The following is a 14,459-nucleotide window of genomic DNA, read 5'->3' as shown; positions in this document are numbered from 1 at the left end:
ATAAACCTTACATATATTGTGTACGTACATACATGTATCTAGTGCATGCATACACGTATCTGAGAAGGCCCAGATGTTTCAACAATGCCACTCAAGTAACAATGAGCATCTAGCTCCCAGATACTGCTTTGTAAATACCATTCTCCAATAAAAAGGAAGCAGGGCTCCTTGGAGAAATGGCTGACTCCAGTGTTACGGCAAGGAAAGTATAAAATCAACCTGAAACATCCTGTAGCACTAAAGAGTAAGGAAGTTCTCAAAAAAAAAAAAAAAAAAAAGGTGGGACACATCAAAATGACACAGGAGCCAGCTTCAATAAGTTCCCAGTGGTCAAATATGGGGCAATTTGACCAATAATATAAAAAATGAAAATAACTGATTATAGCTTATAAAATAAAATGAGAATCCATGAGGGGTGCTGGGATGGTTCAATAGGCTGAGCATCTAACTCTTGATTTTCACTCAGGTCATGATCTCATAGTTCACGAGTTCAAGTCCTATGTTGGGCTCTGCACTGACAGGGCAGAACCTACTTGGGATTCTCTCTCTCCCTCTCTCTCTGTCCCACCCCACTCATGCTTCTCTTTCTCTCTCTCTCTCAGAATACATAACAAACTTTTTTAAAAATGTGGGAGTGGCTTTAGAACCAGGTGATGGACAGGGGTTAGAAAAATTTGGAGATGTGTGATAAAGAAAGCCTAAATTGTCTTGAATAGACTGTGAGTGGAAATGTGGAGTTTGATGACAGTTCCAGTGAGGGCACAAGAGGAAGTGAGTAACACAGACTGGAAACTGGAGGAAAGAGAATGTAATGTAAAGGCAGACAGCTAAGTCACACATCCACAGTTACATGGGAAGCACAGTCTACCTACTGAACTGGGTGATCTGCTGCAGGAAATTTCCAAGCAGGTGTTGAAGGTGCCTCTTGGTTTCCTCTTGCCACAAGAGGAGAGGTACACATTGAGTAAAGGGTGGTTAAACAAAAGAAACCAAGACTTGAGAGCTATGAGATGCCTGGCCTCTCCAGAGGGTAAAGATGTTAACACTAGGCAATGGCTTCTAAGCAAAGACCAGGGCTTAGAGATCTGTGGGCTTTTGTCTAATGGGGTGAACCCCAGTGAGAGCCACAGGAGGCTGTATGGTCTTGTGAGAGAACCCAGTAGCAGACACACTGCTAGCCTAGACTGAAAGGATACAAAATGAAACGAAGCCATTGGACGTCCAAACTTGTGCTGACAGGAAGCATATGAGAAAACTCCCTGGCTGCAGAGATATGCAGCCTTTCATGAAAAAGAACCTCAGAGGACAGAGCCAAGAAACATGGAGAATTAATTATTCCTGAGGTTGAGGTAATAGAGGGAATAAGCCTAAGGTGAGGAGGAGGGAGGATGGTCAAAGAGTGGGATCCTTGAAACTGAACTTATAGACAGAGCATGCTTACCAGTAATGACAAGGTCTACAGTAGGTCCACGAGAATGGGTGAACCAGGTCAGGTGAAAAAACAAGAATAGTGAAAGAAAAGCCTTTAAGAAATTGATGATCATCCATATAGAAGTGGAAATCACCAAGAATGGTGACAGGGTAACAGTAAAGAGACAAGGTAAACTAGGTATTAGCAGTTACGAAAGTCTAAACACCTTGGATGACCCTTACTTATTCTTCCACTTCAATTTCTCACCATCCCCCAGCTTTACAACCCAACCACACTTAACTTTTCTTGTCCGCAATGTCCAGATGTGACTGTGGGACTTTGCAAATGCTCTTCATTCTACCTGGTTCATTCTCTGCCCCCTTGTAACCCAGGCAGATAACTTCTAGTACCTATATATGTTTTCACAAGTCCCTATGTTTATTACATCACAGCACTTTCAAATTATTATGTTCTCTGTCTTTACTGTTAGCTCCAGAAGGGTGAGGGCTGTGTCTGAGTTGTTCAACATGGTTCCTCACACTGAACTCAGTGGCTGGTGCACACAGTAGGATTTTTCTCCCAGGTCAAAGGTAAAGAGTCTAAAGAAGTAGCCTATTTCTATGGTATCTCTCCTTTGGATTCTTTGACAAACATTAATATCTGAGCTCAAACAATGCTTTCCCTTAAGGGACATATTTATAGGGCTTTAAATCCCTTATAAATGTTAGGTTTTGGTTCCTTTTAAAAACCATTCTTATTTACACATGGAAGCATTTGAAAGATTTCTCTCATGAACTCTAATGTCTGCAGAAGGGCATTTTGATTAAAAACTCTTCCTACAGTAACCACCTTTATGGGTTTTCTCTTCCATGGAAGTCTTATTCATTAAACTGACCATCTCTTCCTCATGATTTGAGGAGTCTTATTTAAATTATTTAGAGATACAGTGCCCAGAGATGCAGACAACACAGAATTTAAGGCAGAAACAGCATTGACAATTAGTAAAGTGGATATATTAACCCAATCATACAAAGGAGAAAACAATTAATATGGCAAAAAGGAGTAAGAAAAAAACCCACAATGTTCCTCCAACTGCATGCAATTATGACAAGTTTTCCTGTACTGATATTTTTAGAAAATTGAGTTCAAAATAAAAGCAGGTCAAAATAATCTGCTAAATTCATCATGTAAGTTGAAAAATCTAGTTAATTTATCATAATTTTCTCATTTTCTGAGTCTGACCCAGAAAAACCATCATGTAATGAATAGACCAATGGTTACCTGGCTGACTGAAGTGAAGTGAAAATTCTCAACTGTAGCTGTTACTATGCAATTTTGTAATGTTCCAATATATTCATGTATATTTTTTTCTAAAAATGCAGACCTCAAGACTTAACTATAGTCTATACATAATAGTAAGATTTTGATAATAACAAAATGTAAATACTTGCACATGGTCACAGAGCTCTTAAACCAAGCATGCTGCCCTAGCTTGCTGACAATATCTGAAATTCTCTTGAATGGGCACCCAGTGAGTTTTTGATCACCATCCAAAATATTTAGGTCATCGTAGGAATGTGCTACATTGCAAAGTAATTCTTTTCTGTGAGCTAAAACCTATTTTGCTCAATAAAACAGGAAATTTTCTGTTCCAAACTTCAAACATATCTTTATCTACCACAGTGCTTCCTTTCTTTTCTCAGTACTCAAGGTTGAGGTGAGCTTCCTTCATTTTTTTTTTTTTAATTTTTTTTTTCAACGTTTATTTATTTTTGGGACAGAGAGAGACAGAGCATGAACGGGGGAGGGGCAGAGAGAGAGGGAGACACAGAATCGGAAACAGGTTCCAGGCTCTGAGCCATCAGCCCAGAGCCCGACGCGGGGCTCGAACTCACGGACCGTGAGATCGTGACCTGGCTGAAGTCGGACGCTTAACCGACTGCGCCACCCAGGCGCCCCGCTTCCTTCATTTTAAGACCAACCTTTCACCTGTGCTTTTTTCCTGGAACTTGTTTATTTAAATATTCACACTCTGTTATAGATCTCCAATAGTCCCCCTTCTACTATATCTTCAAACTTTCCCTCCCTGCTGGGTCATTATCTAGAAGCAAGCTCACTCTCTCCTGTCCTTTAAATGCCCACCCTTGGCTGTGCATTACCCATTATTCCTCTGTCCTTCCCACTTTACAACCTCCACTACTTTGGGGGACTCTAGAGGTTTATAGCTCAGTCATTTCTATTTTGCACATTTTTCTAGGTTTCCTGGCTGCCCAGAATTTTGTGCCGCTGAAACACTGGCAGCTAGGGCACCTTTTCACCAATCAGATAGTCCCCTTCAGGATCCTCGCCTTAATGTGAATTGCACAAAGAAGCAAAGGCTAGCAGGGCCTTCTACAGTCATCTAGAATTAGAATTCAGCTGCACAAGTTATCCCCACCTAAGGCTTCCACAACAATCTTGTGTTCCCATGGCTTCATGTGCCTCCCAAACAGACGACAGTAACCACTAAAACTGAAGCCCTATACCTATCTGCCCCAACCACCAGCCTGTGATGCCTCAAAGGCAGAAATCATTACTATCTTTTTTTCTCAGCATCTTTAAGTTTCTTTCTTTTCAAATTATTTTTATTGGGGTAAAATATACATAAAATTTATCATTTTGAGTATACAGTTCAGTGACAGCAGTACATTTACACTGTTGGGTAATATAAATCCAATTCCAGAACTTTTCTCATCTTCCTCAACTGAACTCTATACTTATTTAAAGAGGACCTCCCATTGCCCCTACCCCTAGTCCCTGGTAACTACTATTCTATTTGACTCATGTTTATATGGACAGTTTCTAGCATGTCGCCCCTCAGTGGTATGATCCCAATAACTGCAGAACTGAAGGAAATGAGTCTCTTTCTCCTTGAGCATCCCACAAAAGGACAAATTAGAAAAAAAATTTAAAGAGCTAAAATTTACAGAGGAATGATATGTATTATCACTGGAATTATTAGAACACTTGAATGATGTGTTAGCTAGAATTCTAAGTGTATGGCTATCTCAAACCACCATCTTGGCTCTCTAGCTAGCGCAAATAAATATTGAGCACTTCTATTTTTAAGCGAATAAAATGATCAAATATGAAGGAAAAAATCTACCTGAAAAAGAAACATGTAACAAGTTTTTCCCCTCCACTCAAATATCTAAGACCCCTGAATTGAGTTCATACTTCTTTCAGAATATATTCCCATAGATACAAAAGGAAATGTAGGGATAGGAGAGTTTTCATAATCCACTTCTGTGTATGGAAGCTCTTGCATTTAAAAGAAATTATGTCCTAGAAATTTCCAAATTAATTTATTTGGTACTTACAGAACATATAAAAGATGGACCTTAAGGTCATAAGCCTTGAAAGGATTCTTAAATAGTGACTCCATATAGCAGATGAATAATTCCAAGTCCTCTTTCGTCCAGCACTGTATGTTCCAGTTTGCACCTGAATTAAAAATAAACTACATTAAATCTGAAAAACATTCTGAACAACTCAGCGAAAGAGAAGAACTAAATTAAATTTACCAGTGTTCTGATACAACTTCCACTGCCTATTCTGAGAGAAAAAGAACCGGCTCTAACCAGTGGTATGTATCTGCCCAAGTGATCTAGTCCCTTAGGCCTTCAGTTTCCTTTCTGGTAAAGTAAGAGACTTAAATTCAATTACTGCTTCTCAAACTCTTCTTATTTTTTTTAATCTTGAACTACTTAAGTAGGACAAAAGACCTCAAAAGTCACCTAGTTCAGTTCATGCTTGCTTTCTAAGAGAAAAGAAAATACTCAATATCAAGATACAAGCACATGTGGAGCAGTATTTATGTGTCTGCTTTAGCAATAAAAGCAAAGTGATTCACATGTGAACAGTGATTCATGTCTTAAATTCTTGTTATTGTAAATTACAGGCCCCAGATATAACTGATGCAGGCATACTTTCACTGTGCACTGAAAAACTCACCTGGCAATAAATTATTGGCAGGTTGTAATTTAAAAAGCAAGAATAGCAACAATCATAAATAATGGCTCACTTAAGACAACACTAACGTATTCCCCAAACTTGAAGGATTTCTAGCTGGTAGGGATTTTACAACAGTGTTGAACCATTATGAAGTAAACAGCATGCGTGGCAGAATAATCAGCTGAAATCCTCGGTAACCACCACTTAACCTACCGATTTCAGTTACAAAAATTTAAAGTGAGAAGTGACTAGTTATGCAAGCTTTATTTGTGTGTAAAACTGAAATCTACGGCATCATAGGGACACCTGGGTGGCTCAATCTGTTTGGCTCAGGTCACAATCTCACGGCTTGTGGGCTAGAGGCCCTTGTTGACAGCGAGAAGCCTACTTGGGATTCTCTCTCCCTCCCTCTCTCTCTCTACCCCTCCCTCCCTTGCTTCAACACACACCTGCACGTGCTCCCTCTCTCTCTCTCAAAAATAAATAAAACTTAAAAAAAATCTATAACATCATAATCATTTCTCTTCAAAAGTGAAGAAAGTACTAACATTTTTCTGATCATTTCAAAGCTCATCACAAAGACCCTGCCTTAATAAGTTCATGCTTGGTATATCCATTGAATTGCTGGAATGGCTAGTTAAGTTCCCCTACAAATTAAAAAAAAAAATGCTTCAATTAAAATTAAGTGAATGTTATGTGGCACCTGGCTGATTCAGCCAATTAAGCATCTGACGTTGGCTCAGGTCATGATCTCGTGGCTTGTGGGTTTGAGCCCTGCATTGGGCTCTATGCTGACAGCTCAGGTCCGGAGCCTGCTTCGGATTCTGTGTCTCCCCCTCTCTTCCCCTCCCCCACTTGCATTCTGTCTCTCTCTCCCTCAAAAATAAATGAACATTAAAAAATGTTTGATATTAATAAAAAATTAAGTGAATTTTATTAATCAATGGTTATGGACTCCATTGGAGACACTGGGAGTTATTACTACTGACTTGTTTTAAAACTCTGATTTTATTGCATATTTATACTTTGTTCTTAAGCTGATTTCAATAAACCAGAGTGTTTCTTCCATCTAATCAGTGATGCTCAACCAGTGACAATTTGGCCCTCAGGGGCATCTGGCAATGTTTGGAGACATGTTTTGATTGTCACAACTGGGGAAGGAGCTACTTGTATCTAGGTAGAAGCCAGGGATGTTGCTAAACATCCTACGATGCACAGAACAGCCCCCCCATACCCAAGAATTGTAAGGCCCAAAATGTTAATAAGGTTGAGGTTGAGAAATTCTGATTAACCCTTAACAGAAGTGCTATATTTATGCTTGCCTTTACTTTCATACTGTAGGTCTCTTTGTATTACTGAGTCAATGGATGCTGTTCTGTTAGCTTTTCCAGAAGGCTTGGAAATAATTTTGGTGTTTAGATTTCCAGATGTAGAATTATTAATTATGCTAACTACATTCAGTGTGCATTATACTTCAACAACAAAACCCCCTTGATTTAAAACATGGATTGGCTGGGGCACCTGGGTGGCTCAGTCGGTTAAGCGGCCGACTTCAGCTCAGGTCATGATCTCGCGGTTCGTGAGTTCGAGCCCCGCGTCGGGCTCTGTGCTGACAGCTCAAGCCTGGAGCCTGTTTCAGATTCGGTGTCTCCCTCTCTCTGACCCTCCCCCGTTCATGCTCTGTCTCTCTCTGTCTCAAAAAATAAATAAATGTTAAAAAAAATTTAAAAAAATTAAAAAAAATAAAACATGGATTGGCTGCAGAGAGATTCTTTGCTTGAACAAATATTATTCATAAATGCTTTAAAATTTAACTACTTCTGATGTGCCTGGCTAGCTAAGTCTGTAGCACATGCAACACTTGATCTCGGGGTTGTGAGTTCAAGCCCCATGTTGGGTGTAGAGATTACTTTAAAAACTTTTTTTAATCTTAAAAAATTTTTTAACTAATTCAACAGTTGAATATTTAATATATTTAACAAAATAAGGGGTGATTTTTCTATTTTAAAGCAAATTTAGTGGTGCCTGGGTGGCTTGGTCAGTTAAGCATCCAACTCTTGGTTTTGGCTTAGGTCATGATCCCAGGGTCATGGGATTGCACCCACATTGGACCCTGGGCTGAGTATGGAGCCTGCTTAAGATTCTCTCTCCCTCTTTCTCTCTCTACCCCTTTCCTCTACACATGCTCTCTCTCTAAAATAAAAAATAATAATAATAAAATAAGGCAAACTTAGAAGATTACAAAAAACTGACTTATAGGGTATAGGTAAGAGTTCCCTCATTACATTTTTCTTTTATTTTTATAACATATCAAATAATTTGGGGCTCATTAATTTGGTCACATAACGAATCATAATTTTATTACTAATATAAAATGATGATATGTGTTAAGAATCCCATCCATAAGACATCTATTTTATACAAGTTTCAGAAAACGAAAACATTTTGTTTAAAACAGTTAAAATAACATCTAATGCTCACAACATTAAAATACTTACCTATTTGTTGGAAAACTAAAGAATTCACTGTTGCAACAAATGCCTTCCCTTCCACATCATCTGCATGTACAGAACAGTTTTTATCTTCCTCGCTCCAAAGGCAACAGTGAAAAGTTGTTTTGGAAGATAAATTAGAAAAGTAGGTACTACTTGAATTAAATTTAGCTTCAACAACTGCCTCATAATGTTCATTCACATTTGAAGTGTTCTTTGAGATTCCAGTAGGCAAGAGAAAGTCATAGGTTGTATTTGGTGGCATGCACGACAACTTAAATCTCCAGGGAGTAATTGGGTATGCCAAGTTAAATGCAGTTATCAAATAAATAAATTCTGTCAGGGTATTAAAAAAGACACATAGAAAAATAATTAATCACTTTGACTAAGACATAAATAGGAAGTATCTAAGATTAAACCATGTAGTGCTCAGTAGTATTTAACTGTCTTAATGCCCAATCCGTGCCTAATGCACAGCTCTGGGTTTCCATTACACAATGTATTATACATTAGTTCATAGAGATAACTTCACTCTTAGCACCTCTTTTTGGAAATTCATGCTTCATTTTCCTCATGAACCTAGCATTCTATATTTATATTTTAATGAAAAAACTATAGCTCAATATTTCAATTAGCTTTTCTAAAAAAATATTCTAACGAACTTCCAGTATAAGAGAGAAATATCTGAATATGCAATTATATAAACAAGTATTAAAGTTCTGTTTTAATATTTTTTTATTTTTTTTAATGTGTATTCATCCATTTTTGAGAGAGACAGAGAGCATGAATGGGGAAGGGACAGAGAGAGGGAGACACAGAATCTGAAGCAAGCTCCAGGCTCTGAGCTGTCAGCACAGAGCCCGACGCGGGGCTTGAACTCGCGAATCACAAGATCATGACCTGAGCTGAAATCAGACGTTTAATGGACTGAACCACCTAGGCACCCCTATTTTAATATCTCTTAAAGAGAATAATACCAAAATGTTAGCACTATGAGTGCTTTTCAAAGAGTTTGCTTTCAACATCAGGACAGCTGGATGATCTTCTTCTGCCCATGATCCTCAAATATATGACATCATTGAAGGCATGTCCTTAATGTACTCTCCAAGAATCAATGTACAAAGACAAGAAAATTCCATTGCTGATTAAAGACAATTCTCACCTTTTTAGACATAAAAAAAATTAAGAATAATCATATAATCCTATACTCAAAAACTCTCAAAAGTGGTACTTATTTTTTAGGAATTGTCTGAAAATATAATAATTAATTCTCAATAATTCTTTCTTTTACAAGCTACTCAAATAATCCAACAGCTGTGTTGCCTCATAGACAAACTAATGCAGAATGAGAATTCTGAGAATTTAGCATGGATTTGCATGGAATGAGAATTTTGAAGAATTAGGGTAAATGTAAAAATGTAAGAAAATAGCAATTTTTAAAAAACGAATTCACAAAAATGATGTTTCAAACTATAAAAGTAAAACATGTAAAAATATTTAAGCAATATGTAGGTAACAACTGTTAAAGTTTGGTTTCTAAACTTTTCCATAAAAATAAATTAACATAAAAATGTATCAGATGCAGGGGCACCTGGGTGGCTCCTCAGTTAAGCATCCAACTCTTGATTTCAGCTCAGGTCACAATCTCATGAGATCCAGCCCCACTGGTCAAGATTCTCATTCTCTCTCTCTCTCTCTCTCTCTCTCTCTTCCTCTGCTCCTCCTCCACACTCATACACTCATTCTCTCTCTCTCTCTCTCTCTCTCAAAATAAAAAAATTTAAAATGTATCAGATGCAAAAAATAAGATAAAATAAGAATATATCAGATGCCTAAATTAAGCCAAATATGACTAACATGACTAATATTATTTTGCCCACACTGACAATTAAGTATCATACATTATCAAAAGTGACCCCTCATTACAATTGTGTTCCTTTGGACTTCAATCTTTCTAATATATGTTTCTGAAATCAGAACATGTCAATAAAAAATAAAATAGATTATTTCTTTGGTTTTACAAAACCATCAATATTTGTTGGTATTAATTAAAAGCATTATTTTCTAGCTGCATATGGAAGATTCAGTTGGCTGAACTGAAATGAGCCTAAAATCCTCAAAGAAGTCTTTGAAATTTAAAATGTAATAATGAATGTCATAGACATAATGACTATTGAATCAGCTTAATTAAAAGATGATTCTATTTTTGCATGTTTGTTTTGCAAATAATATTTCTTTCCCTCCAGATGAACCCTAAACAACAGAAACCAGAATTTATTTCTGGAGGCATATTTTATCATGGTAACAACATCCCAAGAACTCTTCTGATTCACAAGACTTCATCCAACAACAAATCTTTTGGAAAGCCAATGTGAAACACGTTGAGTGGAGCCTAATAAAAGCTAGAGAATATAAGAGAGAATGAGTATGTTGCTACTTTTAGATAGTCCCTTGTGGCATAGTTGTTTTGTTTTTTGTTTTGTTTTGTTTTGTTTTGAAATCTGTCAACAGTGGGGTTATCCTGGGTATTTGCTGTAAATATACAGATGGCGACAATGAGAAAGAACACTATGCACAACAAGGAAAACTAGTAGAGAAGCTCATAAGAGCGCCTTCAGTTTGGATCAGCCAAGGAGAGGCTCAGAACTCACTGACACATAGCTGGACAGCTTGAGGAGCTCCCAATATGGTTGCCAGATAAAATGGTTTTTTTTTTTTTAAATAGCCTGACTTTAATTTTAAAAATGGAACATAACCTAAATTAGATGATTTGAGGTTTTTTTAAGTCAGAATATCTCTAGAGTGCGGTCAGAAACAAGTGAGAATAGTATGCTCAAAATTGGCAATATGAGTGACTAATTTCAAACAGAAGCATGCTATTAGTTAAAATCAAGACATTTAAAAAAATCTATAAGCTTTCTCTTGAGGATATTCCTGCAATGGATAGGAGGGAGACTAGTATACATTTAAACTCTGAAAGCATTCTTCTGGTGGTATTCAGGATGGAAATTTTAAAGATATACACCATCCCTTGGTAATATCCCTTTATAACATTATACTTGTCATTGTCTACTGGAGTTCTAATGTGAAATAACATTTAAAATGGCATGTCCCTTCCATTTGAGAATAAATCCATTATTTTGTCATAGTCATATATTTTAAATATTATCACCAAGTTAAACAGCTCCTTGATAGAGAACTAAAGTTTTGACTATAATCTGATATATATACATTTATAACTTAATAATACTACATTTACTAAATTAAAATTAAAACATTTAAGTGTCACTGTATCTTGTTTCTACACATGCATAAGGGTGTTAGTATGCATACATAAATTTCTGTACCATAAAAAAAAAAAACAAAGTTAAAAAGCAAACGATGGGCAGGAAGAAAAATTTGCATAATATTAAATAGTTACAGGCTTGTGATGATTAAGGTTATGTGTCAACTTGTCTAGGTTCATGGGGTGCTCAGTCATTTGGTCAAACATTATTCTGGGTGTATCTGTGAGGATGTCTGGATGAACTTAACAACTGAATCAGTAAAATGAGTAAAGCAGATTGCCCTCCGTAAGGTAGACAGGCCTCATGATCGATTGGAGACCTGAATAGAGCAAAAAGGCTGAGTTAAAGGGAACTCCTACTGCCTGACTGACATCAGTCTTTTCCTTCCTTTGGACCCAAACTGAAACATCAGCTCTTCTTGCATCTGAAGCCTTCCAGTGTCCAGACTGGAACTTGTATCATCAGTTCTCCTGGATTTCCAGCCTGGCAACTACAGGTCACGGGACTTCTCAACCTCCACAATCTTGTGAGTCAATCCTTATAATAAATCTCTTTCTCTTTATCTATAAATCCTACCGGTTCTGTTTCTCTGGAAAACCCTAATACAGTACTAAATATCAATTACATTTTAGAAAATCCTAAAAATCACTAAGACAGAATCCAACCACAAAATGGCCAAAGCATATGATTTAGAAAATCACATAAGAAATATAAATGGTCCATAAACAGTGCTCAACCTCACAAACAGCCAAATAAATAAAACTGAAATGGGATGCTATGTTTTGCTTATCTGACAGAGCAAAAAGACAAAAGAATGATAGTATACATTGACAGAAATGCAATGGGCTGGCGTTCATATATCTGTGGTGGTACCACAAATGCTACAAAGCTTTGTGGAGAAGATTTCACACTATTCATCAAATTTTAAAATGTGCATACTATGTAATAGAGAATTCCTCCTTAACAACTAATCAGCAGGAATATTCTTCCAAATATACAAAGATATAGATACAGATACATGGATTTCAATGCAGCATTATTTGCTACAGTAAAAGAAATGTCTATCAATGGGGAATTGGTGAAATAAATTAATAATTTAAAGTATATTCATACAGATCATTGTTGTGCAACTATTAAATGAATAAGCATATCAGTAAATACTCAGTATAAAATGTTATCATAATAAATTGAAAAACTATTAAGTAGAAAAAAACAAAAAACAATATGTATAGACCAATTCTATTTTTGTAACCATAGATATGGATCGTGTGTGTCTGTATGTGTTATGGTTCTGGAAAGCTACACATCAGGTTATTCCCAGGAGATTGGGAAGTGTTTTTATTTTCACACTTATGCTTTTGTTTGGTTTGTATTTTTAATCATAAGCATGAGAATTCCAAACTGTGGACAGGAAATTCTGCTAGCCAATAAAAGAAACAACATCTCCAACAGCAAAATCTCTTATATACGGACATTTAAAAAGCAAGTAACTTACCCCAATGTAACAAAGCCACACAGAATTTTTGACAAATCATCTTACTTCAGAGAGTAGACCTGAAAAACAGTACATCGAAAACAAATACATACACACACACATGCACAAAAACACCTGACATCTATATAAGCTGTCTGGGAAAATATAAAAGGAAAAGGATTATGAACGAGTCTTTAAATTTAATCCTCTATAATACTCTGCATCAATATCAGAGAAGTGTCTCTCATTAAAGTATAGCTACACAGTAAAGATTTACTCCTGTGTACCTGCTATCTTACACAGTTAAAATATAAGCTACATATTCATATACAGCATAATCAAACATTTTTCAATGTTCCTTTATGCCACGACAAACGAGGACAGGCATCAGAGGATAAGACTATATTTTTAAATGAACAAAAGTGTTCATAATGTAAATTAAATATGTACTGTCTAACATTAATAGCACAGTCTTTTTTTATAGCTCAGTTCTTAAATTTCTCTTATTTTCTAAAGCCTTTATCTTTACTATGATACTACAAAGTCAAACAGTTATAGCATAGGTAATCACTGTACATTTGTTTCCAAAAACAGGAGGAAATTTTCCAGTATGTTTTTGGAAACTCCCACCATTTATTTGCAGATAAAGCTATATTCACATTGGAGAGTTATTAGAGTAATTCAAGGAAAGGTTGACAGCTTAATATATCCAAATGATTGGGTGACTTCAAGAGATAAGCTTTCCCATGAAGTCTCCTCATTTTTAAATACATCATGAATGAGATTATTCTTACCAGTATATCATGAATCGTAGCATAATTTTAATATATTGGGATTCAATTTGTAATGAAACCATAAAGGCTTTTGTTGTTCCAGGGTTTTTTGTTATCTCAAACTGGGGATTCAGTTCACTACACAAAAGTTAATCTGAGTTAAAAAGTTCTGAATTAGGTGTCAGGAGTCTTGAAGGTCAATCTAGAGTCTTTGACCAGCTGTAGGACTTGGCACTTCAACACTCTAGACCTCAGGTTCCTCATCTACAAATCCTCCTGATGGATGAGCTCAACAATCCCTTTCAGAGATGCTCATGATTCTAAGAGATTTTATTTTAAAATAGAAATCACAGCTTTACACAAAGATATTTTCAAATATCAAGTAAGAAAGATGTCTCATAAGTCATTACTGACAATTGGTACCATGTGATGAGTAAACAGAAAAACGTCTAGTTCACAACTTAATAACTCTCAGGAGGAAAATGGATGAGTATAAACATTTTGTAGTCTGGTCAATTTGTTTTTCAGCCTCTTGCTTTTTCATCAGAAGTTTGGCTCTTTATATACTGACATCACAGTGTGTCTTCAGGATTTCTAAAAATCAGTTTAGTGTTTGGAATCCTCATTATCTAATCATATGAATTTTTTTTTTTGCTACCTGTTTCTGGTACAACATTTTCTCATAAAATAAACCCAAGAGCAAGTTTCATAATCAGGATGTGTCATAGAAACAACATATCATTTAACTAAGTGTTTTGAATGAACTGACTGGTGACAAGTAATTCAGTCCAACAACAGATTTGACTCACTTTTAACTCAACTGATCTGCTGAGTCAAGTGACCAAACAGACCAGGGTTTTTTTGCTTATATAAGACAAGCATTATTTTCTTTAATGTTCCATGCAAAACACAAACTATTCTGATGGTTTGAATTCTGGTAGTCAGGTTTCACTCTTACATAACAGAGAAATAATCACAGATATGAAAGAGGCATAGATGAAACCTTGAAGAGAGTGTGAAAGGTGGTAC

The 14,459-nt window shown here is 36.3% G+C and overlaps 1 protein-coding gene across 10 annotated transcripts in view; it reads right to left on the bottom strand.

Moving 5' to 3' along the window:
- Positions 1-14,459, bottom strand: part of LEPR (leptin receptor) — a 139,037-nt gene that overhangs the window by 62,630 nt on the left and 61,948 nt on the right. For all 10 annotated transcript variants that reach the window (XR_006712350.1, XM_045477713.1, XM_045477714.1 and 7 more), the window contains 3 exons: positions 12,679-12,737; positions 7,903-8,232; positions 4,771-4,894 (listed from right to left, as the gene is read on the bottom strand). Coding sequence is in view for 9 of the 10 variants with exons in the window: in XM_045477713.1 (XP_045333669.1) it covers positions 4,771-4,894; positions 7,903-8,232; positions 12,679-12,718 (494 nt within the window). In the remaining variant the exon portion in view is untranslated. The remainder of the gene's footprint in view (positions 1-4,770; positions 4,895-7,902; positions 8,233-12,678; positions 12,738-14,459) is intronic.

This window comes from Leopardus geoffroyi, chromosome C1 (assembly GCF_018350155.1).
Source record: "Leopardus geoffroyi isolate Oge1 chromosome C1, O.geoffroyi_Oge1_pat1.0, whole genome shotgun sequence".
Lineage (NCBI taxonomy): Eukaryota > Metazoa > Chordata > Mammalia > Carnivora > Felidae > Leopardus > Leopardus geoffroyi.
Note: the sequence above shows the minus strand (reverse complement) of the source record. Positions and strands in the feature narration are given on the sequence as shown.